The sequence below is a fragment of the Kogia breviceps genome, chromosome 2 (genome assembly GCF_026419965.1).
Source record: "Kogia breviceps isolate mKogBre1 chromosome 2, mKogBre1 haplotype 1, whole genome shotgun sequence".
Lineage (NCBI taxonomy): Eukaryota > Metazoa > Chordata > Mammalia > Artiodactyla > Physeteridae > Kogia > Kogia breviceps.
Window position 1 is genome coordinate 254590 of NC_081311.1, and position 26154 is coordinate 280743.

Sequence of the window (26154 nt, forward strand, 5' to 3'; positions counted from 1 at the left end):
TCCGACCCCCGGCCCCTCTCCCCTCCCCGAGGTCTGGGCGTGGGGCTGGAGGTCCCAAAGCTCTCTTCCTGGTCAGTTCCCTGCAAACGGCCCCATCCTTAGGGACCTTCCCAGAGTCACCTCAGTCACACAGCAGAGGATAACTTTGTCACGCCCATCACTCAGGAAATTCCGAGGGTTTTAGGAGCTCTGTGCCAGGATCAGGGGTGAAGAGCACGCGTGTTTCCGACTGTAAGTCACGGTATGACAGTACTTTGCACTTGGTCCGGGCTCCTGCTGGGGAGCCCCCGTGCCCACCAGAAGGGCCGTGGGTCCAACCAAATGCTCAGACTCAGGGAAGAGCACAGACCACCCTTGCCAGCCGTCCACTGAGGAAGAACGTCCCACAGGTGCAGTGGGTCACAGTTGCTCTGTGGCTCAGGGCAGCTCAGGTGTGTGGGGATGAGGGTCAATGGGCACCGCCTGGCCAAAAGCCTGTGCCCCAAGACGCAGGTGCAGCGTCCAGGGTCCCCGGCAGGACCACTGCGTCAGGGAAGCCAGAGCTGCGGCTCCCGGGAATGACCTCAGTTGTCTCATTCCCTGCCTGGATGCCTCTCACCCACCAGCGGTCACTCTGCAGAAGCGGCACTGCCTAGTGACACCGGGGGGGAAGAGGCAGGTGGTCCCCGCTCAAAGGGCTTAGCACCCTCTGTAGAAGGGGTGAGCGGTGGGGGTGCGCCTGGGCGTGTGGGGGCGGGGGTCACAGGGGCCGAGCCGGCCTGAGGCTTCTGCCAATGTCTCCTGCTCACCCCCAAGTCCCCGGCTCCTGCTGGGTCTCCGGCTGTGCCCTCGGGGCAGGCAGTGCCCACTGCGGGCCTGGCTCCAGCACGGCTGCAGAGAGACTTGGCCACAAACACCACCCTGGGCTGCCCAGGGCCGTGGCCACCATCGACCTTGGGTCTGAGCAGGTCACTGTCGGGGCCTCGGTCTCCTCGTTGGTACTGGGGGCAACAGAGCTTCTGTCTGTGGGGCCTCGAAGCCGGGAGGCACGTACACCTCTGAGCAGCGCATCTTGGGGTGAGGCTGCCATTTGAGGCCTCCAGGAGCTTGGGACTCGTGGGGTGACATAGGAACTCTAGGGCACGTGAGGTCCCCAGGACAGACCCATGGTCTCTGGAGCAGCCGGGTGCCTCGTTCTGTCTTAGCCCCCAGCAGTCTCAGTCTGGGCGGCGGGGAAGTTTCAGGTACCAAGTGCTTCCCTCTTGATGCCGGAGCGCGATTGCCACACAGAAACCCCGCCTGCACTTGCACACACCCCAGCACGTGTACAACTTGTGGAAAATTCCAGCGACCCTACACCTGTGTCTGTGACATCAGGCCTGCTGAGCCAGCCGTGTCAGAGGTCTGGTCACCTCAGAGAGCGCCGGCAACTGCCCCAAAAATGAGGACAGAAAGGCTGGGCCCAAGTCCACCCCTGGTCACCTGTGCACCTGCCCGCCCATCCCCCTGAGCACCTGTCCACTTGCCCCCACCGTCCCCCTGAGCAGTCAGAGACTGGGCTCCCTGCTCCCGAGTCCTTTCCATTCTCCGGTCCTGTCCGCGGGGAGCCCGGAGAAGCCCCGTCCGCACCCCGGCACATGAGGAGGCCTGGGGGAAGCAGACGGCTCCCAAGCATGGGCTCTGGATGCAGGAGCCAAGCGTCAGCCTGGGGCTGCTGGGGGGCCAGTCTGTGGGACCCCTTCTCCCCAGCAGGCGGGGCCCACAATCGCTGTTCTTGAAGACACATGTGGCCTCCGCCTCTTTGCAGGGTTTATTTTTCCAGCTGCGGGGGGGGGGGGTCAAGGCTCCCAGGAGTCCTCCTTGGGGTGGTAGATGTGGTCTCGGTCCTCCTCTGGCCCTTGAAGCACCTGCTGAGGTGGCAGCACCTGAGCCCAGGGCCTTGCCTCCCCCTGGGCCTCCTCGGGCCAGTTGTGGTACAGGCCGTCATGGTCAGGCTCAGGGCCCCACCTGGGGCTTGGGACATGGCCCAGGATGTCCTTGGTCTCTGCCAGGGCCTCGGCACCTGGGGACAGACAGAGGGAAGTGTGGCCTCAGTTTCCCTCCCGAGGCTTCATCCGTCCAAGTCGGCCCCTCGGGAGCCCCCTGCCATGACTTTGCTCGCCCCTCCCCAGGGGGCAGCGCCTGCCCTGACCTTGCCGCTTCTCCCCGGTGGTGGCCAAGAGCTTTGGTGCCACGAACAGCCACATGAGCTGGCTGTCCTTCCCCGGAGGCTCCACCGCGCGGGCGCCCCAGGCCCTGTGGGCAAGAGCGTCTGCGTCAGGTCACCGTGCGCAGCAGGAGAGCCCAGGACAGCACCCCGCCCCGCCCCCAACCCTCGCACCAGGCGCCCCCAGGACATCCCTCATGTGCGTGGGGCCCGGGAAGGTCCCCGAGGGTGAGGCCTTGAGAAGGCCCCGTGGGCTTGGCCGGGGCTCCCTCCTGCGCAGAGGTCAGCGGAGCCCGATCTACAGGCGGTGCTGTGTCCTCGCGCCTGGCCGGCCGTCTCACGTGGGTGCGGGCAGGGGCACGGCTGGCTCAGTCTGCTGCCTCGGCCACCCTGGGCGGGAGCCACGCTGGAGGCTACAGGGGAGCAGGGGAGCTGGGGGGGGCGGGAGGGGGGACTGGGTCCTCCAGGCCCTGCGCACTGCTTGGCTGCTCACGGATCTCAGGGGCTCCCGTGCCTCCCCTCCCCAGAGCTGCAGGACAGGATCCCCCCTCCATCCACGAGGGCCCCCAGCTCAGGGAAGGCGCAAAGTGGGCACAGCAGGGGAAGGCACGAGAGGCTGCCGGATGCACTCACTCCTCTGTGCCCTGCTCAGCCCCGACTTTGCCTTTGGTCTGGACGAGGACCTGGGAGAGAGAGGTCGCAGGTGAGGCTCGGTGCTGTCCTCCCAGGGTCCTCCTCTGGGGACTGGCTGGAGGCCATGTGGTTTCTGGGGAGACTTGGGGACAGCATGGGGTCGGGGTCTGTACTTGCACCACCTGTCCCCTGGTGGCCTGAGGAAGGGGGGCCCGTTCCTCTGCCTGTACTTCCTTGCGGGGCCAGTGGCGACAGGGGAGCAAATGAGACGGGTGCCCCAGCCCAGTGACCAGTGCCCAGCAGCTGTGGGACAGCTGTGGCGGTCCTCCTGTGTCTCCCTCTTCCCCTGGCACTCCCAGGGTGTAGGGCTGAGTGGCCCGGACCCAGGGCTGGTAAAGAACACAGCCGCGGCGCAGTCCTGGCCCCCGGGCAGCCCTGCATGTGCAGGCGCCCTGGGCTTCACAGCACAGGTGAGCGTCATCGGGCCCCCTCCTCCACCCGGCTCGCCTGGGGTCGTCGAGACTTGTCCATCAGACCCCGCCGAGGGGCCGCTCCCCTCATCCTGGGGGTCCCCCCAGTGCCCACGGGCCCGCTGGGTACACAGGACCTGCAGTCCCATGGGTGCCACGCCTTCCCTGCCCTAGGCCGGCTGGTGCCTTTCTCTACCCCCCGCTGGCGGCGCTGAGGGCGGAAGCCACGGGGCAGCTGGGTGAGGAGCCCGCACGTACCTGGGGGATCCGTGCTGAGCCCGCCTCCAGCAGAAACACAGCCCCCAGGATGGTGATCAGGAGGAGCCTGGGGGACCAGGGAGGGGAGTGAGAGACAGGCCAGGCTCTGCGCCTGCCCCGCGACCTCCAGACATGACGCCTTGCACGGCCAGCGGTGGTCCAGCCGGGGGGGCCAAGGGCTGGGTCCTGGTCCCGTCCACAGGTGGCTTATTGTCCCCCACGTCACATAGCAGGCCACGCAGGCACAGAGACGGGGCCTCCAAAGGCCCACACCTGCTCCCGGGCCCTCGGACCCCACCCTGCAGGCCCGGGTTACCGCGTGGATCTGGTGGTCCCAGCGTTGCCTCTGGCTCCACGGCCTGTGGCGGCCGCACCACAGGGGGCTGGCGCAGTGGGGCTGTGGCACTGATGGGGCGCGGGCTTGGGGCTCAGCTGGCAGGCGCTCAAGCCCGCAGCACCCCTGAGGCTGTGCCCGTGGCTCCTCAGAGGCAGGTGGCACTCCGCTCTGTCCCAGAGCCGCGGGTGGATGCCGGGGCCCTTACCTGGGCGGGAGGCCCAGGAGGGGCGGGGAAGATGGGGTACTCGGCCGGGACACGTCCAGCCTGACCTTGAGGAGCCCGAGGACCCAGCCCCAGCAGGGGGTCGGGGGAGCGATGGCCGAAGGCAGGAGATGTGGAGGGACGCACAGGACGGAAGGTGACCAAGGGACTCAGAGGTGAGGAGGCCTCACCCAAGACAGGCCGGGTCGGGAGAGCAGAGCACGGCCGGGGCTGACTGCGACGGGACGCGTGGCGTGGGGTTAGGGCGCCCACGCGTGCCTGCGCGAGTGCCTTGCCGTGCGCGTAAGCGTGCGCGTGTGCGGTGTACGTGTGCCCCGTGTCTTTTGCGGTATTAAAGTACAAGACGACAGGCCCCCGGTGGAGTTGCTGAGTTGAGCCTTCATCACCAAACTGAGACCTCAGTACAGGGTGGGCCGTGGGCCCTCCGGGGATGGACTCCTGAGCCGGACAATCCGAACTGCCAGGCGGCACTCGCGGCCCTGCCTTCCCCTGAAGGAAGGTGACCCGACCACAAGCAGCGCCCCCCGCTTACAGAAACTTCCTTGTTCAGCCCCCCTCCCAACCCCTGGCCTGTAGAAGTCTTTCACTCTGTTCAGCTCCCTGGAGCTCCTTTCTATCTGCTAGATCGGATGCCGCCCCGAGTTGAATCCAGTTTTGCTTAAATAAACTCAGAAAGTTTGACAAGCCTCAGTGCATCCATCTCCCGGCAGCAGCGGTCTCTGGGCAGGAAGGTTTCTGCTCCGCAGCCGGGCCGGGCGCCCGTGGCGGGGGGGAGGGGGCAGGGGCGGCCCATCAAGGCTTCCTGCCTGATGCCCCGATTCCAGCCCCACAAAGACCTTCGCTCCTCCTGGTGACTCAGCACTGTGGGCTGGAGGTTCCCCTGCACTCCCAGTGGGCAAAGGGCGGGGGCCTGTCCTGGACGGCAGGGCACCGGCCCAGTCTGGTCAGGTACCCTGCCTCTCCTGGGCACCGACCCTAGACAGAGGCTCTGGACACCGACAGGTCCCTATGTCACCGATCAGCCCGCCTCTGGTCCACGCTGGGGTCCCTAGGAGAACCCCCCAGGACAGGAGGGCCGGGGAGAGCTCTGGCTTAGAGGGGGAGGGGCCCCCACCCCTGCCACAGGTGGAGGGGGCGGAGGGAGACCCCCCTCAGGGGAAATGGCCTCTGACCTCAGGGTCCTGGAGGAGCCCCAGTGCTTCCCCAGGCCTCACACCCCAGCTCCCGGGGTGACGACCCCTTGGGCTCCAGCTGCTCCGCCCACATCGCCCCCCAGCCTCCGGCCCCGTCTCAGCGTCTTGACGCCCACTTTCACTTCGTCAGTCACAGACCTGCCTTCTTTGGCCGTGGTGCCTCCCAGCCACTTCCAGGGGCTCCCGGGTGACTCTCCACAGGGTCAAGGGACCCCAAGGGACAGTGGCGCCTCTCAGGAGCCACAGGGGTGGCCTTTGGAGCTGGGGCCCAGGGGCTACAATCATTCTGGAGGACTCGGGAGGGAGAGCTCTGTCCCCAAGCCCTCAACACCCAGGAGGAGCCGGTGCTCCTGGGGACCAGCCAGACACTGGTTTGCAGACAGACCCCCGACCCCCATCTGAAACCGGGCTGGGTGGGGGACCCAGGCGCCCCAGGGGCTGTTCCCTGAGTCCAGGGCTCCTGGACCCAAGTGACCACACAGCAAAGCTGTGGGTGGGGTATTTGGGTGGGGACCCGGGTTTGCAGGCGCTGGGCGTTACCTCCTCATGCTGGGGTCCCCTCCTCAGTGTAGATGGTGCTCTGGGGGACCTGCAGCTGCTGACCCAGCTAGCCAGCGGCCCAGGGATCCAGACGTCTGGTCCTCGTCCTCCCCGCCCACGCCTCGCCTCTCGAGGTTTTATGGCCCCCGCGCGGGCGTGTCTGGACAGAGGTCGGGGCGGGATCCTGACTGGGCTGCCGAGGTGACTGAGTCCACCGGGCCGGCCCCCACTCCACCTGTCTGTCACACACATGACCCTCTCCAGCTCCCGACTTCTGCCCGCTCCAGCCACCTGACGCAGCCCTACCTCCCCACCGCCTCTCCACACACTCGCACAGCCTCCGCCCCACCCAGGCCCTGGGCTCTGTCACCCGGGGGTGTGGGACCCCAAGCGGGGCAGCTGCTGGACTCCTCCGAAATATCAGAGGTTCCCCAAACTGTTTTTTTTTTGGTTTTTGTTTTTTTGGCTGCACTGGGTCTTCTTTGCTGCATGCGGGCTTTCTCTAGTTGTGGTGACCGGGGGCTACTCTTAGTTGCGAGGCGGGGGCTTCTCATTGTCGTGGCTTCTCTTGTTGCAGAGAATGGGCTCTAGGCATGCAGGCTTCAGTAGTGGCACGTGGGCTCAGTAGTTGTGGCTTGTGGGCTCTAGAGCTCAGGCTCAGTAGTTGTGGCGCACGGGCTTAGTTGCTCCGTGGCATGTGGGATCTTCCCGGGCCAGGGCTCGAACCCGTGTCCCCTGCATTGGCAGGCAGATTCTTAACCTGTGCCACCAGGGAAGCCCTCCCCAAACTTTGCAATGATCCAGTACCGAACCCAAGCAACACCTGACTCTCGATTCAATATTTTCATACGATTAACATACGTAATAGCTTTTACAGTAAAAACACCCCTCTACGCATTACACCTCTGACTGCACGGTGGGTGTAGAAGCCCCGACGGCGGGATCTACAGTTCCTGCAGCCGCAGCACTCAAACTCCCAAACCCCTTAAAGCCACAGAGCAGATCCAATCCTTACATCATCCTAAAGAGGAATAATTAGAACAGCTCAACCCGCGTGCGCCGAACAGACGGAAGTCACTCACCGCCGCTCCTCCACGGGCCGCGCCGGTGGCGCAGCTGTCCCTACCCGGACACCTTGATGTTGCAGCGCCTAGAACTGCTCATGACCTCACGGCATCGATACTGTTTTGCTTGGCACATTCAAATCACGAACGTCTTCACAGCCGTACCATAATTTTAGCCCGTGGCCTAAACACTTCTTCCACTAATGGCAATGATGACTATTAGCAAGGCTTACAAACGTAGCCCTGCCCCCAACAATCAGCTTAATTAGAGAATTATTTGTAGTGGTGACACCAAGTCCCCCTAAAACGGAGTTCCCTTGCTGAGTTCATGATTCATCTCTCCACCCAAAACTTTATTCCCTTTCTTGTCCCCTCTGACCTCAATCCTGTGCTAACTGAACACTGATCAACCAGAGTCAGGTGACCGCAATGGCTGCTGTTGATAACATCTCGAATGTTCTACAATTGCCTTGCAGACATCATCGTTAATCTACAAACTCAGGTTGTTTCTTCAGGGCAAGATGAGCTCACAGACCCCCCAGCCATGGACCGCCTGGCCTGAGAATGTAAACCAGAGACAGCCTGACTCCTGAAACTAGATTCAGAAATGTCACCGAAATGTCACAAAACGATGACGAATCCCAGCCTCTTTCTTTGTTCCCCTTTTTAAAAATCCCCCTAAATCAAAGACCAAGTTGGTCGGAGGCTTATCTGAGCTGGTCTGAGTGGATCTGAGGCTTGTCTCTCATGCCCTTGTTTAAAGCCTGCAAGTAAACCCTTTCTCTGCTGCAAACACCTGCTGTCAAGAGTTGCTTTCTGCTCCGAGGGGACAAGCGCCCTGACTCGGGTGCAGTGACGTCATCTTCCTCAGGCTCCAACATCACCATCATCCTAATGGTGGCCAATACATTCATCGCTGCCTCAGAGCACCTACTAGCTGCCGGCAGCAAAAACCCTGCCGAGCACGCCTCCATACCTTCACGCGCGAGATCCTCAAAGCCACGCTCTGTATGTGCTCCAAAGCTGTTATTCACAGCCTACGGCGAACACGTAGAGGCCCAGTTAAATTACGTTTGCTCTCCTTCCTCGTTACGCTTAAGTACAACCCTATTTAATGTCCACAGGTAATCTCCATCATAACCAGAACACCAATAAGCAGTGACCAACCCGTAACAATCACCAGTCGTACCGTAACTACACCACACAGCCGTTCCCGGAGCTTCCTCACTAAAAAGTCGGAATCTCCTGTAGCATGAATTATTCAATTCCCATCCCCTTAAACTTAAACACAATCCCTGCTCCTCATCTTTTTGAGCAAAAGGATCACTGCAAGCCCCATTATCAGCCCCCAAAGAAACAGCCCTAAGACAGCTTTGTTCGGAACACAAACCTCAGGTTACTGCTCTGCAGGCACAGCTGTTCTATAACCAAAACTAACAACAGTCCCCCTAGATAAACTTAAAAACCATTAAGCTCAAAGATGACCCACCAAAATGACCCACTTATTACAACCCACCTGTTACAATACCACAACCAATTCAACCACTCACAATCAACCCAAGCCCACATAAGTAAGAGAAGCTTTTGAAGGAAAACCTTCAAAGCTAACTACCAAAATGTACTTAAAATAAATACAATGTATGTCTTGATTATTCTTATGTGGAATGTAACCATGGCCAATGCCATGAAAATCATCGTCTTTCAACTACATAAACACTAATGACCGGGGCTTCCCTGGTGGCACAGTGGGTAAGAATCTGCCTGCCAGTGCAGGGGACACGGGTTCGAGCCCTGGCCTGGGAAGATCCCACATGCCACAGAGCAACTAATCCTGCGCACCACAACTACTGAGCCTGCTCTCTACAGCCAGTGAGCCACAACTACTGAGCCTGCGTGCTACAACTACGGAAGCCCACGTGCCTAGAGCCTGTGCTCCGCGGCAAGAGAAGCCACCGCGATGAGAAGCCTGCACACCGCAATGAAGAGCAGCCCCCACTCGCCGCAACTAAAGCCCACGTACAGCAACAAAGACCCAATGAAGCCAAAATAAATAAATTTATTTTAAAAGCTCCACTAATGACCACCATTAGAAAAACCTACCCATTAATCAAAACTGTTAACGATTCATTTATTGATCTACCAGCTCCATCAAATATCTCATCATGATGGAATTTGGTTCCCTGCTTGGTATTTGTTTAATTTTACATATCTTAACAGGGTTATTCCTAGCAATACATTATCATGTATCATGTATCAATAACTGCCTTCTTGTCCATAACCCATATCTACCAAGATGGAGACTATGGATGAATTATCCGATACTTAATGGAAATGGAGCTTCCATATTCTTTGTTTGCTTATTTACCCATGTTGGAAGAACTCTGTATTATGGATCTTACACCTTCCTAGAAACATGAAACACTGGAATCATCCTGCTATTTAAAGTAATAGCCACAGCATTTACAGGTTATGTCTTATCATGAGGCTAAATAGCTTTTTTTTTAAAAATAAATTTATTTATTTATTTATTTTTGGCTGTGTTGGGTCTTCGTTGCTGTCACGGGCTTTCTCTAGTTACGGCGAGTTACATTACATTACAAATCTCCTTCCAGCAATTCCTTTCATTGGCACTAACCTAGTCAAATGCAGCTGAGGAGGATTCTCAGTGGATAAAGCCACCCTCTCCCCTGCTCTTCACCTCCCACTTTATCCTCCCATTCATTGATTACTGCAGCTTTAGTAGTTCTTCACCCATTACTCTTCATGAAACAGGCTCTAATAGTCCAACAAAGATCTCATCCAATATGAATAAAATCCCATTTCATCCACACTGCAAAATTAAAAGATATCTGGTATGCTCTGTTCCTATTTCTAATCTCACTAATACTGGTACTAGTCTCATCTGATCTTCTAGGGGACCCAGACCATTATACTCCTCCTAACCCCCTCAACACAGCCCCCCACATCAAGCCAGAATGATACTTCTTATTTGCAAACACAATTGTATGATCCATTCACAACAAACAGGGAGCATACTGTCCTTAATCTTCTCAACCCTAATTTTATCAATTGTCCCAATACTTCATACAACAAAACAACAATGTATAATATTCTGACCCCTTAACCAATGTTTATTCTGAGTACTTGAAGGGGACCTACTGACACTATTATGAAACAGAGGACAACCCTTTGATCACCCATTTATTGTCACTGGACACATAGGATCTAGTCTGTATTTTTTTCTAATTCTGGTCCTTGTACCACTAACAAGTATCATTGAAAATAACGTCCTAAGAGGAAGGGTCTTTGTCGTTTATCTATTACCCTGGCAGAGAGAGATCATTGCCACCCACCACAAGGAAACAGTCCACAGATTTAGTCCAGGAAATTGCTAAACAGCTAACCACTACCCTCAGGGGAAAATATCATAATCCAAAGCTGTTTCAAAATATAATCTAAGACATCTAGTGTTTTTGGTTAATAGACTTTTAAAAATATTTGTTTATCTATTTGGCTGTGTCGAGTCTTAGTTGCGGCACGTGGGATATTTGTTGCAGCACATGGGATCTGTCGTTGTGGCGCGCGGGCTCTAGAGTGCCAGGACTTAGTTGCTCCAAGGCATGTGGGATCTTAGTTCTCCAATCAGCGATCGAACCCATGTCACCTGCCTTGGGAGGCAGATTCTTAACCACTGGGCCACCAGAGCAGTCCCCTGATAGACTTTATTTTTAAGCAATTTCAGGGTTAGAGAAAAATTAAGCAGAAGATCAGTGTTCCCGTAATACCCTCTCCCCATTCCCATTTCCCCTCCTATAAGCTGACATTGGTTAGTATATTTGTTACAAATGATGAGCCAATTAAAACATGTATTTTTCAACCAAAAATTACAAGACAGGCAAAGAAACAGGAAAAGTGTGACCAATATTCAGGAGAAAAGCAGGTAATAGAAACTGTTCTTACTGGACCTAGGTATTGGACTTAGAGAACAAAAAATTAATGGAAGCCATGTGTAGAGTTAAAGGAAAATCTGATGAAAGTGACTTAAATAAATAAATGTCAATAAAAGACATTTTTAAAAGAATCAAATGGAAATTCTGGAATTGAAAAACAATAACTAAAATAAAAAATTTACTAGAGGGCTTAATAGAAGACATATTTAAGTATATACCTTTAAGTTAGATCAACACTTAAAGACATAAATAGAAATTATCCAACCTGAAGGAAGAGGAAAAAAAGAAAAATGAAAAGCATCCCAAGGACTTCCCTTGTGGCCCAGAGGCCTGTGAGACAACAGCACACACATTCATGCACACCACACACACACACACACACACACACACCACACACACATACATGGAGTCCCAGAAGTAGAGGAAAGAGAGGGACAGAAAAAATATTTCAATAAATAATGGCAAAAACCATTCCAAATTTGATGAAAATCATTTATCTACAGACCCCAGTAAGCTCAATGAGCCCCAAATAGGATAAAAACAAAGATGTATCACAGTTATACTTTATTTTTTAAAATTAATTAATTTTATTTATTTATTTTTGGCTGTGTTGGGTTTTCGTTTCTGTGCGCCAACTTTCTCTAGTTGCAGCCAGCGGGAGCTACTCTTCGATGCTGTGCGCGAGCTTCTCTTTGCAGTGGCTTTTCTTTGTTGTGGAGCACGGGCTCTAGGCATGCGGGCTTCAGTAGCTGTGGCTCGCGGGCTCTAGAGCGGAGGCTCCGTAGTTATGGTGCACAGGCCCAGTTGCTCCGTGGCATGTGGGATCTTCCCAGATCAGGGCTCGAAACTGCGTCCCCTGCATTGGCAGGCCAACGCAGTGCCACCAGGAAAGCCCACCGTTAAACTTTAAAACCCAAAGACAAAGAGTAAATCTTGAAAGTAGCAAGAGAAAAACTACTCCCTCTGAGCAGAGAACCAGCAACACGATTAAAGCTGACTTCCTATCAGAAACACCGGAGGCCTGCAGACAATGCTTGAGAAGGAATAACAGCAAAAATAACCTTTCACAACCTGGAGAGGAGGTGAGAGCACCTCCTGACTCCAAAGGTAGACGAAGACATTACAGGGGAAAGAAAGCTAATATATACAGACCAACACTCCTCCTGAACACCGACACAAAAATCCTTAGTAAAATATACCAGCGAGGGTTTCTCTGGTGGCGCAGTGGTTGGGAGTCCGCCTGCCAATGCAGGGGACAAGGGTTCAAGCCCTGGTCTGGGAGGTTCCCACATGCCGCCGAGCAGCAGAGCCCCTGCGCCACAACTACTGAGCCTGTGCTCTGGAGCCCGTGCTCCACAACAAGAAAAGCCACCGCAATGAGAAGCCCACGCACCGTAGCCCCTGCTCTCTGCAACTAGAGAAAGCATGCAGGCAGCAAGGAAGACCCAGCGCGGCCAAAAATAAATAAATAAATTTTTAAAAATCGTATTAAAAAGGTATTAATGAGATTTTTAAAAATACCAGCAAAATCCAGCAACACATAAAAAAGAATTTATCCCAGGAATGCAATGTTGCTTTAATATTCAAAAAATTAATTAATGTACTATACTATCTATATAGATAACATGAAAGACAAAGAAATTATCATTTTAATAGACACAAAAAGAATCTGAAATTATTTTTCAGGAAGCCTATACCCATTGATGATTTTAAAAAAATCTTTCAGAAAAGTAAAAGTAGAAAGGAACTTTCTAAACCTGGTGAAAGGACAGAAAAACTTACAGTGGTGATCATATTCAGTAGTGAAAGACCACCAACTCTCACCTTCAGGTGGGGAGGAGACTTCACCTTCCACATTCACATTGTGCTGGAGAGTCCAGCCTGCACAACAAGGCAGGACAAAGAAAAAATCATGCTTGAATCGGAAGGGAAAAAGAGCTGTCTTTACTTACAGATGATATGATCCCATACTTAGAAAGAGTTTAGTAAGATCTCAGGATATAAGATCAATATACAAAAATCAGTTGTTTTTATTTACTAGAAATGAACAATTTGAAATTAAATTAGGAAGAATTTTTCATTCATAGTAGCATTGAAAGTAATAAAATACTCAGGAATAAATTTAACAAAAGAAGCACAAGATTTGGACTGAGGAAAATCACAGATCTAAATAAATGGAGAGATATTCTTTCTTCATGGATTAGAAGACTCAAGTCTTCGTCAAGATGGTGATTCTCCCAGAATTAATCTACAGATTCGATGCAATTTCTATCAAATTTCTAGCAGAACTCTGTAGAAATAGACAAGTTGATCTTAAAGTTTATATGAAAATGCGAAGGACTCAGAAGAGCCAAAACAATTTCTAAAAGGACAAAATTAGAACAGATACACTACGCCACTTCAAAACTTGCTACAAAGCCCCAGTGGTAAAAGATATACTGTAGGCATAAGGATTGAGACACACATCAGTGAAACAGAATTAAGCGTCCAGAAATAAACCCATATATGTATGGACAACTGGTTTTTGACAAAGATGTCAAGACAACTTAACATGAAAAGATTAGTGATTTTAACAAAAGGTGCTGAGACAACTGGATATCCATATGCAAAAAATAATAATAACTTAGACCTATAACTTACATCGTACACACAGCTACCTCAAAATGCATCATAGGCTTAAATGTAAAAGTTAAAATTACAAAACCACTGGAAGAAAAAATGAGAAAATATTCATGGCCTTGGGTCAGTTCTTAACACAACACCGAAAGCACGACACATAAGAGAAAACTGATTCCTTGGACTTTATCAAAACGACAAACGTTTGCACTTCCAAAGAGACTATCAAGAAAGTGAAAAGACAAGTCACAGACTGGGGGAGACTATTTGTAAATCTTCTACCTGCTGAAGGACTTGTATCCAGAATATATGAAGAGTTTTAACAACTCAGTAACAACAAGACAAACAACCCAACTGAAAAATGTTCAGAACATTCAAACAAACGTTTCACCAAAGATATACAGGTGGCTAAGAAACCCACAAAGAGATGTATAGTTAATGATGGAATAAAATGTATGTTTTTAAGACAAGACAAGAAAATTTAAGCAGATGATACTCCCTGCCCTGGGCCTCCTCAAGAGCAAGAATGTCTGCCTCACCAAAAAGATCATTTTCTTTTTTCCTCCTTCCTTCTTTTCCTAGTTCTGTTAGGGTCATGGTGACCTGCACTCGATTCATACGTGTAGAGCTGGAGTGTGTATTTTCGGTGAACTTTACGTAAAATGTCAGGGTCATTTTGATGAACAATCCTTTGTCTTGAAAACGTATAGAGCTGTGCCTTCAGCTTCTAGCAAGCTGAACAGTCCTCAGAGTTTTCTGAGTTATAATCCTCAGGTCGCCTTGAATAAAATTCTCTATTTCTTCTTTAGATGGACTACTGATTAATTTTTGTTGACATTAGCATCATTAGTTACTAGGGATGTAGATTCAAACCACAGTGAGATATCACTCATCCTACTAGCGGGTATGAGGTCAGCGTTATGAGCAGAATTGTTTCCTCCGAAAATTCATACGTAGAAGCCCTAACCCTCAGGACCTCAGCATGTGACAGTATGAGGAAATACGGTCTTTAAAGAGATAATTAAGTTAAAATGAAGTCATATAGGTGGCCTTAATCCATTCTGACTAGTGTCCTTATAAGAAAAGGAGATTAGGGACTTCCCTGGTGGTTCAGTGGTTAAGAATCCGCCTGCCAATGCCATGGGTTTGAGCCCTGGTCTGGGAAGATCCCACATGCCGCAAAGCAGCTAACCCTGTGCTCCACAGCTACCGAGCCTGCGCTCTAGAGCCCGTGAGCCACAACTACTGAAGCCCACGTGCCTGGAGCCCGTGCTTCGCAGCAAAGAGTAGCCCCCGCTTGCCGCAACTAGAGAAAGCCCGTGCGCAGCAACAAAGACCCAACGCAGCCAATAATTAATTAATTAGTCTTTAAAGCCTTAAAAAAAAGGAAAAGGAGATTGGGACACAGATACACACAGAGGAAAGGCCATCTGAAGACACAGGGAGAAGCCGGCCTCTACAAGGCAAGGAGAGAGGCCCAGAGGAAACCCACCCTGCCGAAACCTTGATGTCTGACTTCCAGCCTCCAGAATCACAAGGAAATAATTCCTGTTGTTTAAGCCACCCGGTCTGTGGTACTTCGTTATGGCAGCCCTAGCGAGCGAACACAGACAGCTGCAGCAAAAAGGAGAGACAATAACACGCGTCCGGGGCGAGGGTGAAGCCAAGCCCCTCTGCACCGCTGGTGGGACTACGAAATGCTGCGGCCACTTTGGAAAAAAGTTAAAACATTTTCTTTAAAAACTACATGTAAAGTACCATATGACCCAGCGATCTCACTCCTAGGTGCCTGCCCAAGAGAAATGAAAACGCCGTGTCCACACAGACATTAGTCCGAGAACGCTGGCAGCAATTCTGTCAACGGTGGACACACCTCGGACACGCAGTCCAGAGCCTGGCGACTGAATAGATAAAACAGGACACAGCCGCGCCACGGGGCACTAGGCAACGGCAAAAAGGCGTGACACAGCCGCGCCATCGCTCCTCGGGCAGCTGTGAGCCCAGCTATGGAGTCCCGACCCTGCTGGGCTGAGCCCCGGGGTCCTGAGACCACGGCCCCCGCTCACCTGCTCACTCGGACAACGCAGCTGAGCGGCGGCTTCTCTATGCCCGGCGCTGTGCGGGCTCTCGGCCCCAGCGGCTACCGGGAGCCACAGGCTTGCCCTCGGAAGGCGGACAGTCGGGGCTTTGGACGCCAAGACGTGAGGAGGAGGTCCTCTGGGCGGGTGGGGGCCCAACCCAGCTGTGCCTGAACCAAGCGGCCCGAAGAGGGCAGGAGGGCAAGTCTGCGCACCCGACAAGGTGGTGCCTGGAAGCCTGGACATCCCCAGGGGAGGATGCTGGCCAGGGTGTCCGGCTCCTCCCCGCCCCGCCCCCCTCCCCGCCTGCAGTCCGGTGCTGTGAGTGTGTGAGGTGTATGTATATGTGTGTGCAGCGTGTGAATGGTGTGTGCGTGAACGGTGTGTGTGTGTGATGTGTGCCACGGGTGGATGTGGTGTGCGTGCCTAAGCCAGTGACAGATTGGGGGTGGGGGGGCAGCGCAGCTCCTACGGGCACGCGTGGGAGGGGGGCAGCGGCGGCAGACGCAGTGCTCCCCTCCTCCAGCCTGCATCTCCCTGGCAACAACGGCAGCCTCGGTCTGGGGCTCGGCCCCTCCCCCGCCGCGCCCCAGCTGAGAAACGTCTGGAACCGCATCCTTCCTCCGCATCCTTGTCCTGCGACCGCAGCCTGCTGCAGCTGCCCGTTGGAGCCGCCTGTGAGCCATTTGCACGTTTGTCCTTGTGGAGCGGAGCTGGGGGGCGGGTGGGGGGCCGAGTGTGCGCGTGCGTTGCGCGGGTGTGCGGGGGTCGCAGGTATACTGGTGCGTGTGCACGGGCACGGATGTGCGAGGGGCGTGTGCAGGGGTGGGAGAGTGGCGGGGGGCGGGGACTGCGGCTGACCCGTTGGCGGCGGGCCGGCCAGGGGTCCTCCCCTGGGGTCTCTGCTGACCCGAGCGCAGGAGGTTGTCCTCAGGCCCCCCCGAGGATCCGAGGCCTCTGCGGGGCGAGTCCCTGCCTGGATGTTCCAGGGGGCCGTGGGTGTCCAGCCTTGCGCAGACCCGACGTGCCGCCCGGATTCCCGTCTGCGGTAGAGCGGGGCAGCTCGGGTGGGGTAGGACTGCTGGACATCAGCTCCCCCCGTTCCACGGTGACTGCAGCTCCCTCCCCGCGAGCCAGGTCCACCTCTGCAGGTCTGACAGAGCCAGTGGGAGATGGGCGTCCCGAGGTGGGGAAGGGGTGCCGGTTCCAGGACTGGTTCAGCTCTGCCTGAGGGGGTGGGGGAGGCAGAGGGGCTTCCGACGGACCAGATCACGAAGCGCTGCCGGCAACGGCACGGTGGTGGCGGAGGTGAGGGAGGCTGCGTGGCAGGCGGGACGTGGCCAAGAAGCGGAGAGAGGCCATTTGTCCAGAACCGCCTGCCGCGGGCTCTCGGTGCGGAGCCACAGGTGGCTGGCACTTGGGACGCTGAAGCCGGGGGCAGACCTGCACCTCCCCCCACCTGCCCCGCTCGCCTGGGCCTCTCAGGGCTGGGCTGGCGCCCGCAGTCCACCTGCCCTCGAGCCGGCAGCCAAACCCACCATCGGCCTGCAGGGCAACGGGTGGGAGCGCACCTGGGTGGGCGTTGCCGCTGGGCCTGGAAGGGGCGGCGCGGGGCCGGGGGCCTTGCGGGGGTCGGCAAAGCGCGCAGGCCCCCCGCGCTCCGTTGTCACACGCACGCCCAAGGCGCTCAGGACGCTCGTGCCCGGCCGCCCATGCAGGCGCGGGTGCATACCTCCGAGTGACGCAGCATCTCGGGGTGGCGTATGTGTGAAAGCGAGTGTGTGACGCGACCTGCAGCCGAGCTTCCTGAGGGCTTTCAGCTGAGGGTCGGTGCCCTCCCGTCCAGCCACCCATCGCAGCCTCGGCACAGCCTCACTGCTCAACCTGTGCCCCCTCCCCAAGCCTCCTAGAGGAGACGTACACCGCCCCACACCCCAGCCCAGCAGCCTACGGCGAGCGGGGAGCAGCTGATCCGCTGTCGAAGGCACAATTACAGCGCAGGGTGGAGGGAGGGGGCCGGCGGGAGGAGTATTTATAAACGTATAAATAAAAAAAGTCGGGCGATCCAGTGCGAAGAAGAAAATAGAGATGAAAACCGCCGAAAGGGGGCCGCGGGGGGGCGCTGTGCGAGGTGGGGAGAGCAGGCGCCCCGGCCTTGAGGGGAGCTTGGCGAGGGGTTGGGGAGGGTGCCATCCAGGGGGAGGGGCTGGGGGCCTTCACGCAGCAGACGCCCTGCGACTCTCAAACCCAACTTGAGGTTTACAGACAGGCGGCGAGAGGGGTGGCAGAGGGGGCGCAGCCCCCCCCCCCGCAAACCTGTCAATCTCAGCTTGGTGGCCACTCCCCCTGGAAGGCGGAAGGCCGAGGTCTCCCCCTCCTCCCCCGCAGGAGGCCACTACCCATACGAGCTCCGCCTCTGGGTTCCCCTTAAGCCAAACGTAAGCTCCAACTCCTCTGCCTCTGCATGACGTCCACGTTACATCATCTTGGGTTTCCATGGCAACAGACAGGCAGGCAATGACACGTCTTCTTGAAGAAAAGAAAACTTGGGGGCCCAACGGACCCTCTGCGTCTGCCTCCAGGCGCCTTGTTCCAGGCAGAATGCTGCGGTAGGGGCTGGGCTGCATCTGGGAAGCCCCCCCCACCCCCTGCACCCGGCAAAATTCCTTTCCCTGTCTGAGTCACGCAGAGCCTCTGGGCAGGCTGGCTGGGCTCATTCACACGACAGACACATAGCTCCGTGGATCGGTGGCCCCAGGAGTCCCTTGGTTTGTGGCCACCTCCCTCTAGTATACACCTCCATCTTCACATGGCTTCCTTCCTGCGTGTGTCTGTGTCCAAATTTCTCCCTTCTCATAAGGACACCAGTCATTGGATCAGGGTCCACCCTAATCCAGTATGAGCTCAACTTGATTAGATCTGCAGAGACCCTATTTCCAAATAAGATCACGTTCACAGGTGCCCAGGTTAGGGCTTGGGCTCTCCTTGTTGTTGAACCCACAACAAGTCCTTTCTCATTTGCAGGTTGCAAATATTTTCTCCCAGTCTTGGTTTCTGTTTCCATTCTTTGAAGGCTATGTTTTGATGGGCAGAAGCTCTTAATTTTCTTAATTGAACTGTAGTTAATTTACAGCGTTGTGTTAGTTTCAGGTGTACAGCAGAGTGATTCGGTTCTACATATGCAGCTATTCTTTTTTGGATTCTTTCCCATTATAGGTTATTACAAGATATTGATTATAGATCCCTGTGGTATACAGTAGGTTCTTGTTGTTTACCTATTTTATATATAGTACTGTGTATATGTTAATCCCAAACTCCTAATTTATCTCCCCCTACCCCTGCTATCCCCTTTGGTAACCATACATTTGTTATAAGACGCTGTTAATTTTAATGTAGTTCTTTTATTAATATTTTCTTTTGTGGTTAGCCCTTATTTGTGATACTGAAAAACTTTCCCTCCCTGAGACCAGGAAAATATTCTCCTGTATTATCTCCATGACGCTTTTCCATCTTGGCTTATCCACCTGGAGTGGATTTCTGTGTGGGGTGTGAAGTGGGGACTGGGTCCACTGTTTGCCATGTGGACACTGGGTGGCCATCCCCATGCTTTGCAGTGACATCTCCGTGGTCCATGTGTGTAGGGTGTGTCACACGGGTCTTTGTACACCACGCAGTGATACCACACGGCTATGTGACAAGCTAGACGCCTGGCAGACAAGTCCCCCCCTCAGTCTTTTCCAAGATGTTATGAGTATCCTTGTCCCTCTGCCTTCCATATAAAATTACAAAGCTTGTCAAATTCACACAAAAGGGACTTCCTTGGTGGCGCAGTGGTTGGGAATCCGCCTGCCAATTCAGGGGACACGGGTTCGAGCCCTGGTCCGGAAAGATCGCACATGCCGTGGAGCAACTAAGCCCATGTGCCGCAGCTACTGAGCCCATGTGCCACAACTACTGAAGCCCGCGTGCGTAGAGCCTGTACTCCACAACAAGAGAAGCCACCGCAACGGGAAGCCCATGCACTGCAATGAGAGTAGCCCCCACTCGCCTCAACTAGAGAAAGCCCGAGTGCAGCAGCAAAGACCCAATGCAGCCAAAAATAAATAAAATAACATAAATAAATGTATTCTTAAAATACATAACTATTGATATATTTTTAAAAAATTCACACAAAAAATTCACCTTGGAATTTTGATTGGGATTTATTGATTCTATAGCTACACTTTGAGGGGAAATGACGTTTTTAAACATGGAAACTTCCAAAATCCATGGCCATATCTTTCCCCATTTATTTAATGAATTTAGGAGTCATTTGGTCTCAGTCAATAATGTCTTTTTTAAAAAAATATTTATTTATTTAGGCTGCACAGGGTCTTAGTTGTGGCATGCAGGCTTCTTAGTCGTGGCAGGCGTGCGGGATCTAGTTCCCTAACCAGGGACCGAACCTGGGCCCCCTGCATTGGGAGCGTGGAGTCTTACCCACAGGACCACTAGGGAAGTCCCAGTCAATAATGCGTTGACAAAGGTTTCTTCTGTTTTTCCACAGGGAGGTCCTTCTAATCTCTTGTTAGACCTGCTCCTGAGCATTCGATATTTCTGATACTGTTTAAGTGGAATCTTTCAACAAATTATGTTTTACTTTTTTGTCACTGATACATATAAACAGAATTGATTTCTGAATACTTTAAACCCATCAACTCTGCTGAACTCACTTTCCAATCCGTATAATTTATATGCAGATTCTTTTAGATTTTCTACAGACAGAAGATGCTTTCTCTGTGAATAATGAGAGTCTCACCTAATCTCATCCAGGCTTTGTACCTCTTACTTCTTTTTCCTGCCATATGGCTTGGCTAGGACCTCTATAAATCACCATCATTTATAGAACTGATAATAAAGGGCCTTGTATCTCCCTCCCAATTTTTTTTTTTTTTTTGGCTGTGCCGCACAGCTTGTGGTATCTTAGTTCCCAGACCAGGGATTGAACTGGGCCCTCGACAGTGAGAGTGTGAAGTCCTAACCACTGGAGCACCAGGGAATTCCAATAGATTTTTTAAAATAGTAAACAAATGTTGAATCTTACCAGATACTTTTTCAGCTACTATTGAAATTGATCAGATCATTTTTCTTCTTTATTCTGTTCATATGGTGAAAATAAAGATTGCTTTTCAGATGTGAAATTTCCAGAATACACCCAGCCTTTTAATATCTTGCTGGATTCCACATGCTTGCGTTTTATCTGGGGCCTTGGCACTGGTGTTGGTGGGTAGCATGGCCTGCGAGGTCGTCTGTCTCATTGTCTTTGCCGATTTATGAGATAGAGGTCGTGCTGGCTTCACAAGCTGGGCTGTGCTCCCTTGTTCTTTCCTCTGGAAGAGTTTTGTATGAAATTTGCATCATTTCCTCCTTAAGTGATTGGTAGAATCCAGGGGTGATGCTGCCTGGGCCTGGAGTTCTTTGTTGGAAGATTTTAACAACAGATTTAATTTCTTAGTGCACATGGGACCAGTTCTTTCTCCTTTTGATTGACTGAGTATATTTTGTGTTTCTGTTTTTCCAGTTTCAAGTCATTTGCTGTGCTCCTTTTCTCTTATCGGTCAGCCTAGAAGTGAAACCATCTTGACCTCCCCCAGGAAGCTTTGTGCTCCTCCAAGCCATACAGGTCCCTCCCCCCTCCTCCCTGCGCCCACTCGTGCTCTTGTCAGGGCGTTCTGGCTCCCCAGATGGTCCAGTCCATGTACACCACTACTGCCCTGCTCTGTGCAGTTAGCTCTTGGATTCATTCACCAGCATCCTCTTTCTGTAGCTTTTTGTTACTTCCTGCACCTCCAGTAGGGTTGCCAGATAAAACATAGGACACGCCCAGTTAAATTTGAATTTCAGATAGACAATACGTTTTAGTATAAGTATGTCCCTGTATTGCATATTACGTGGATGTATCATAAAAAGCAAAAGCGTCCATTGCTTATCTGAAATTCAGATTTAACCTGGCGTACTGTACTTTTATTTGCTAAGTCTGGCCACGCTACTCTCCAGGCTTCTATCTGGGATTGTTCTCTGTTGGTTGCTGCCCTTAGAATATCTCCTGGAGCAGGTGGGCCAGTGGAAGCCTCTGCCAGGCAGTCACCAGTCAGAGGCACTATCGCCTGCCCGGCTGTGGGGGCCAAAGGGAGTCCAGTGGGCAGGAAGGGACAGAATCCTGTGGTTGGGCTCACCCGGTTTGTCCTGGGGAGGTTGGCCTGGCCGCCCACGGCCCGACCCACCTCTGGCCGGCCTGGGGCCCTCGCACTCCAGAGCCAGCTGCTGTGGACATCTGTGAGGTGGCCAGTGACCCTGTGTCTGCCTCTGGACAGGACGAGGACTGCCATCCACCATGGTGAAGCTGAACTGCAGCTTCTCGGGGAAGACAGGCTCCGGGGACGGGGCTACCATGGACAGCGCCCCTCTGATCAGCCCCCTGGATGTCAGCCAGCTACAGCCTGCGTTCTCCGACCAGGTGAGGGGCCTGGGCCAGCGTGGGGGCCTGTCTCAGGCTGCCCTGGAAACACATGGGCGTTAGCGAGGTGGCTTTAGGTGTGGCCTCCTCTAAGGGGCAGCTGAGCAAGCGGAGGAGGGGCCAGGCTGAGCCTGCTGTGTGACCCGGTCGGTTCCCCCGCCACCCAGAACTGCCCTTTCCTCATCTGCACACCAGGGTAAACTGGCCGCGGGTGGTGGTGAGGATTCACATGCTCTCACAGACGGTGCCCAGCTTGCCTGCCGACCAGCAGGGGCTCAGCAGCAAAAACTACCCCCCTTCCTCTGCTGGGCGTGCTCTTTCTTGGGTTGTGGGCTGAGATGAGGTCCTTGGCCAAGGGGTGGGTGGAGGGGGAGCTCTTACAGGTGGAAGGAACCTGTAAGAAGCAGAGCTGAGCCCAGGCACAGCCCTGCCTGACCCCACCGGAGCTCTGCAGAGCGAATGGCACGCAGAGCTGTCCCAGCCCGAGGCCCCTGTCAGTCAGCCACTGATGGGCAGGGGGCACTTCCCAGCATTGCTCCCATGAGTCGAGGGCAGTTCTCCAGCGACCTGTGTGGGCTTCGACCACGCCTGCTACCGTTCTGGACCTGGTTCCCAAAGGGAAGCCTCAGTGGTGGGCTTCCTGGAGGAGGGGACCAAGCTGTGGTGCCATCGAAGAGGAAGCTTCTGGCAGGGACAGCTCAGAGCCGAAGGCAGCCAGCAGACATGGGGGCTCTTTCCCTCACCTGGCCAGGCCCTGGGCTGCCACGGCCCTGGCCGACTTCCAGTGTCCCCTTCCCTTGGTGTCAGCTTGTAGCCACTAGAGCCCTGCCACTAGCACCCACACCCCTGCGGGCAGCGGCCCCCTGCCCCCTTTCCCTCCCAGCCCTCCTCGTTCAGGGTCCTCCTGCATCATTTCTTCCCACAGGTTGTCATTAAGACACAGACGGAATACCAGCTGTCCTCCGGGGACCAGCCAACAAAGTTCTCCGACCTGGAGGCCCAGAAGCTGGGCGGCGGCCACCCGGAGGATGCACGTGGCAGGGTAACCCAACCCTCGCCGCCAGATCCACGGGGAGCCAGGGCAGGGGAGGTGGAGAGGCAGCTGCAAGCGACGGGAACCCAGGCTCTGTGCTGGGTGGGCTGGGGGCCCTCGGTCAGGGTCCTGCTCTCAGTAGAGCTGGACAGGGAATCACCCCATCAGAGGCAGGGGTCAGGCCTGGGCAGCACCAGGCTCCTGCCAGCCTCCCCGCCGCTGCCCTAACGTGGGGTGGGAGCCGCCGCAGCCCTCAGAGGAGCCCCTGGCAGGAGGCGCAGTGCATCCTTTCCCAGGGGGGTCGTTTGTCTCCTCCTCGGTGACTCGCGGGTTTCCCGTATACGACGGAGACTCACTTTTCCTGCTGTGTCTCTGGCAAAGGTGCTTTCCCTTCCTTTTCTAGCTCTTCAGCTTACTACTGGTGGCTTTTAAAAATAACTTTTAGTGTACCGTTTCTAAAGCCTTTCATTTCTCAGTAGTAAATCTGCCCCTTTCCCCTTTCCCCACCCTTTCTGAGAGGCCGGTGAGCCCTGGGCTGTGTGCGCAAAGGGCGCCGGGCCTGAGGTTTGCCGCCCGGGCCCCGCGCAGCCTCACCACCCCACCTCTCCTCTCCGCACCTGCCCACCCCCCAGATGCCCACAGGGCGGATGATTGCCTTCACCATGGCGCTCATGGGCTGCCTCCTGATCATGTACAAGGCCATCTGGTATGACCAGTTCAGCTGCCCGGACGGCTTCCTGCTTCGGGTAAGGCCGGTGGACTGCGCACCAGGGCTGGGAAGGGCAGTTGCGCGCTGCAGGCAGAGCACCAGGGGGGGCGGGGGTGTCCTGCGGAAGGACGGGGTGCCTCCCCCTCCCCTCCCCAAGCTACCCCCAGGAGGGTTGGTCTCGGGTGTTCCCAGCTCTATGGGAACATGACCTGCAAAGGCCCTCAAGCCCCGTCACCTTCCAGGTATATTCAAGTCCTATCTTCAGAAAAATTAAAAGAAAAAGTGTTTTAGCGAGAGGTTTTCTCTTCCTGTGATTTAAAAAGTAAAGCGTAAGGAAGGAGGTCCAGGTGGAGGGAAGTCTCCCTCACTTGCATGTGGCGTGTTTCTATGTCACAGGATGTTAACGTTTTCTGTGTGCTTGGAAAGTGTTTCCCCATCCTTGTTTCTTTTCTCTCAGCTTTGCTTATGGTGACTTTTACCATTTTCAGTGTATTTTTTCAAGGCTCTAAGTTTTCAGTCGATAAGTCTGCCCCCTTTCCCCGTGATGTCCGAGAGGGAAGCGCTCCCCCCCACAGAGGCCACAAGCCCTCACTGTACTTCCAGGGGTGCACCGGGCTGCTAACGTCCCTCACTCACTGGGAATCCCTCGGGGAACCGCGGGGTGGGGGCGGGCCGCGGGGCACTCCCTTCACTCAGGAGGAGGCCACGGCCACCAGCCACTGGTGCGTTCCGAGAAGGGCTGGCTCTCTGGGGGAGCCTCCAGTTCTGAATTGGAGGCCAACCCTTGATGGCTTGAAATTACGGCGGAAATCAGTGTATTTAGGGGCACTGTCTACAGTGTGACCGAACTGCTCAAAAGCAGAAGGGACGGGAAGGCCCCGAGGTGACCGCCGCCGCGGGTGGCCCACGGACGCGGCTCCCACATAGCGGCTGATGCCACTGAGAAAAAACGCACCCCGCTTTGCACACCCGAGCCCAGGGGCGCGGCCGCCACACCTCCCCCCCGCCCACCCCTGACCGGCCCCCTTCCGCAGCACAAGATCTGCACCCCGCTGACCCTGGAGATGTACTACACCGAGCTGGACCCCGAGCACCACCGCAGCCTCCTGGCGGCCATCGGGGCCTACCCAGTGGGCCGCAAGCACGGCACGGAGACCCCGTGGTTGTCCGCGAGCTACCACGCCTTCAAGGAGGCGCCCAAGGCGCACAAGGCGCCTGCCCGCGCGGCCATGGCGGCGGTCACCGAGCCCTCGAGGAAGCCCTCGGGAAAGCCGTCGGGGAAGCCCTCCGGGGAGGCCTCGGCGCCGGGAGAGAAGGAGGCGGCTCAGAAAGTGGAGGGGAGCGCGCCGCCCCCAGGCCCGCAGTGATGGCCTCTGGCCTCCGGGTCGCAGCCCGTCCGGGTAGGTGGGACCCTCCTCCCTAACCGCCCCACCACCCCGGGGAGGGGCGGGGCGCCGGCCCGCTCTACCGGAGCCTTACTCAGGGGTGCTGTCCACCCTGGCGACCCCTGTGACCGCGTGAGGGTCTCGGGCAGGAAGCAGGGACGAGGGCGTGGGCAGGGCAGGATGGGGGGTGGGGGCGTGGGCAAGGCGCGGGGTCGCGGGGCGGAGTGTGGGCGGGGCGGGGTCGGTGGGGGGCGGGGCCCGGTGAACTGGAGGCGGGGGGGGCGGAGCTCAGCCTCCGTTCTTCGCACGCAGGTGGGCGGTGTGGTCGTGCGCCCGCCCCAGCTTGCCCGGCCTCACGCCTCCTCCCCTGTGTCTTCGCAGCGCCCCACGCCGGCACCTGTGACCGCCCTCGCCCGACGCTTCCCGCTCTGTGGTCGCCGTGGTCGCCGTGGTCGCGCCCCTGCTCCCAGGCCCCCTCGCTGACGCCCCCCGCCGCGTGAGCCTCTAGCTCTGTCGCTTTTCTCTGAGTAAAGATTCACCTCCACCTGGATCTAGCTCTTCTCCTGAGCATCCTCGGGTCTCCGGCCTTTCTGCTGACCCCCCAACCCCATCGGGCGAGGGCCCGAATCCTGTCCCCCGTTGCCCAGCTTTTCTCAAGCTTTAAAGCTCAATTTAAAAGCATTTATTAACCTAGTAACCTTTGTATATGTCTTCACTTATTCTTTAATTAATACGCCATTAATTTACACAGTTAATACATTTAATCTCTCTAAACTTTTAAAGACATTTCCCAGAAGTGACATACTTCGCTAATTAGATTCCCTCTGGGTCTCATACCCCAGGAGCCCTCCGAGCATCTAACGGCGCGGACCCCACCCGCCCGACACCGCGAGGTCGGAGTCAGATCGTAAACTGAACTTCTCTCACCTCCTGGAACTAAAACCCGGGGTTGCTGAGGTGAAGTTGAAGCCATTTCAAATTCAA

General features: G+C 55.0%; 2 protein-coding genes across 5 annotated transcripts; one reads left to right on the top strand and one right to left on the bottom strand.

Moving 5' to 3' along the window:
• Nucleotides 1-1816: 1816 nt before the first annotated feature.
• On the bottom strand, nucleotides 1817-16176 carry PRAP1 (proline rich acidic protein 1). The gene is made up of 6 exons (XM_067027419.1): nucleotides 16054-16176; nucleotides 15536-15609; nucleotides 3547-3613; nucleotides 2819-2868; nucleotides 2171-2274; nucleotides 1817-2041 (listed from the first exon to the last, which is right to left on the bottom strand). Exons 1-6 carry the CDS (start codon nucleotides 16174-16176, stop codon nucleotides 1818-1820), a joined length of 642 nt encoding a protein of 213 aa, XP_066883520.1. The 3' UTR covers nucleotide 1817.
• CALY (calcyon neuron specific vesicular protein) lies at nucleotides 15577-25867 on the top strand. Of its 4 annotated transcripts, none has more exons than XM_067023737.1 (7): nucleotides 15577-15670; nucleotides 16074-16224; nucleotides 21901-22043; nucleotides 22969-23085; nucleotides 23709-23822; nucleotides 24820-25185; nucleotides 25552-25867. In XM_067023737.1, exons 3-6 carry the CDS (start codon nucleotides 21921-21923, stop codon nucleotides 25150-25152), a joined length of 687 nt encoding a protein of 228 aa, XP_066879838.1. In that variant the 5' UTR covers nucleotides 15577-15670; nucleotides 16074-16224; nucleotides 21901-21920; the 3' UTR covers nucleotides 25153-25185; nucleotides 25552-25867. The 4 variants fall into 4 exon arrangements, with proteins under 4 accessions (XP_066879838.1, XP_066879846.1, XP_058907860.1 ...); XM_067023745.1 differs by lacking the exon at nucleotides 15577-15670 and adding an exon at nucleotides 15714-15868; XM_059051877.2 differs by lacking the exon at nucleotides 15577-15670 and having other exon boundaries at nucleotides 16056-16224.
• The last annotated feature ends 287 nt before the right edge of the window (nucleotides 25868-26154 follow it).

What these genes read in the sequence shown, in the direction of transcription:
- CALY (XM_067023724.1), top strand. Translation starts at nt 16,350, where the DNA reads ATGTGCGAGGGGCGTGTGCAGGGGTGGGAGAGTGGCGGGGGGCGGGGA. An exon ending in CGGAGGATGCACGTGGCAGG is followed by an intron (nt 23,086 to 23,708) that starts GTAACCCAACCC and finishes CCCACCCCCCAG; the next exon opens with ATGCCCACAGGGCGGATGAT. An exon ending in CGGACGGCTTCCTGCTTCGG is followed by an intron (nt 23,823 to 24,819) that starts GTAAGGCCGGTG and finishes CCCCTTCCGCAG; the next exon opens with CACAAGATCTGCACCCCGCT.
- PRAP1 (XM_067027419.1), bottom strand. Translation starts at nt 16,176, where the DNA reads ATGCGGAGGAAGGATGCGGTTCCAGACGTTTCTCAGCTGGGGCGCGGC. An exon ending in TGCGTTGTCCGAGTGAGCAG is followed by an intron (nt 3,614 to 15,535) that starts GTGAGCGGGGGC and finishes CTGGTCCCCCAG; the next exon opens with GCTCCTCCTGATCACCATCC. An exon ending in GCTCAGCACGGATCCCCCAG is followed by an intron (nt 2,869 to 3,546) that starts GTACGTGCGGGC and finishes TCTCTCTCCCAG; the next exon opens with GTCCTCGTCCAGACCAAAGG.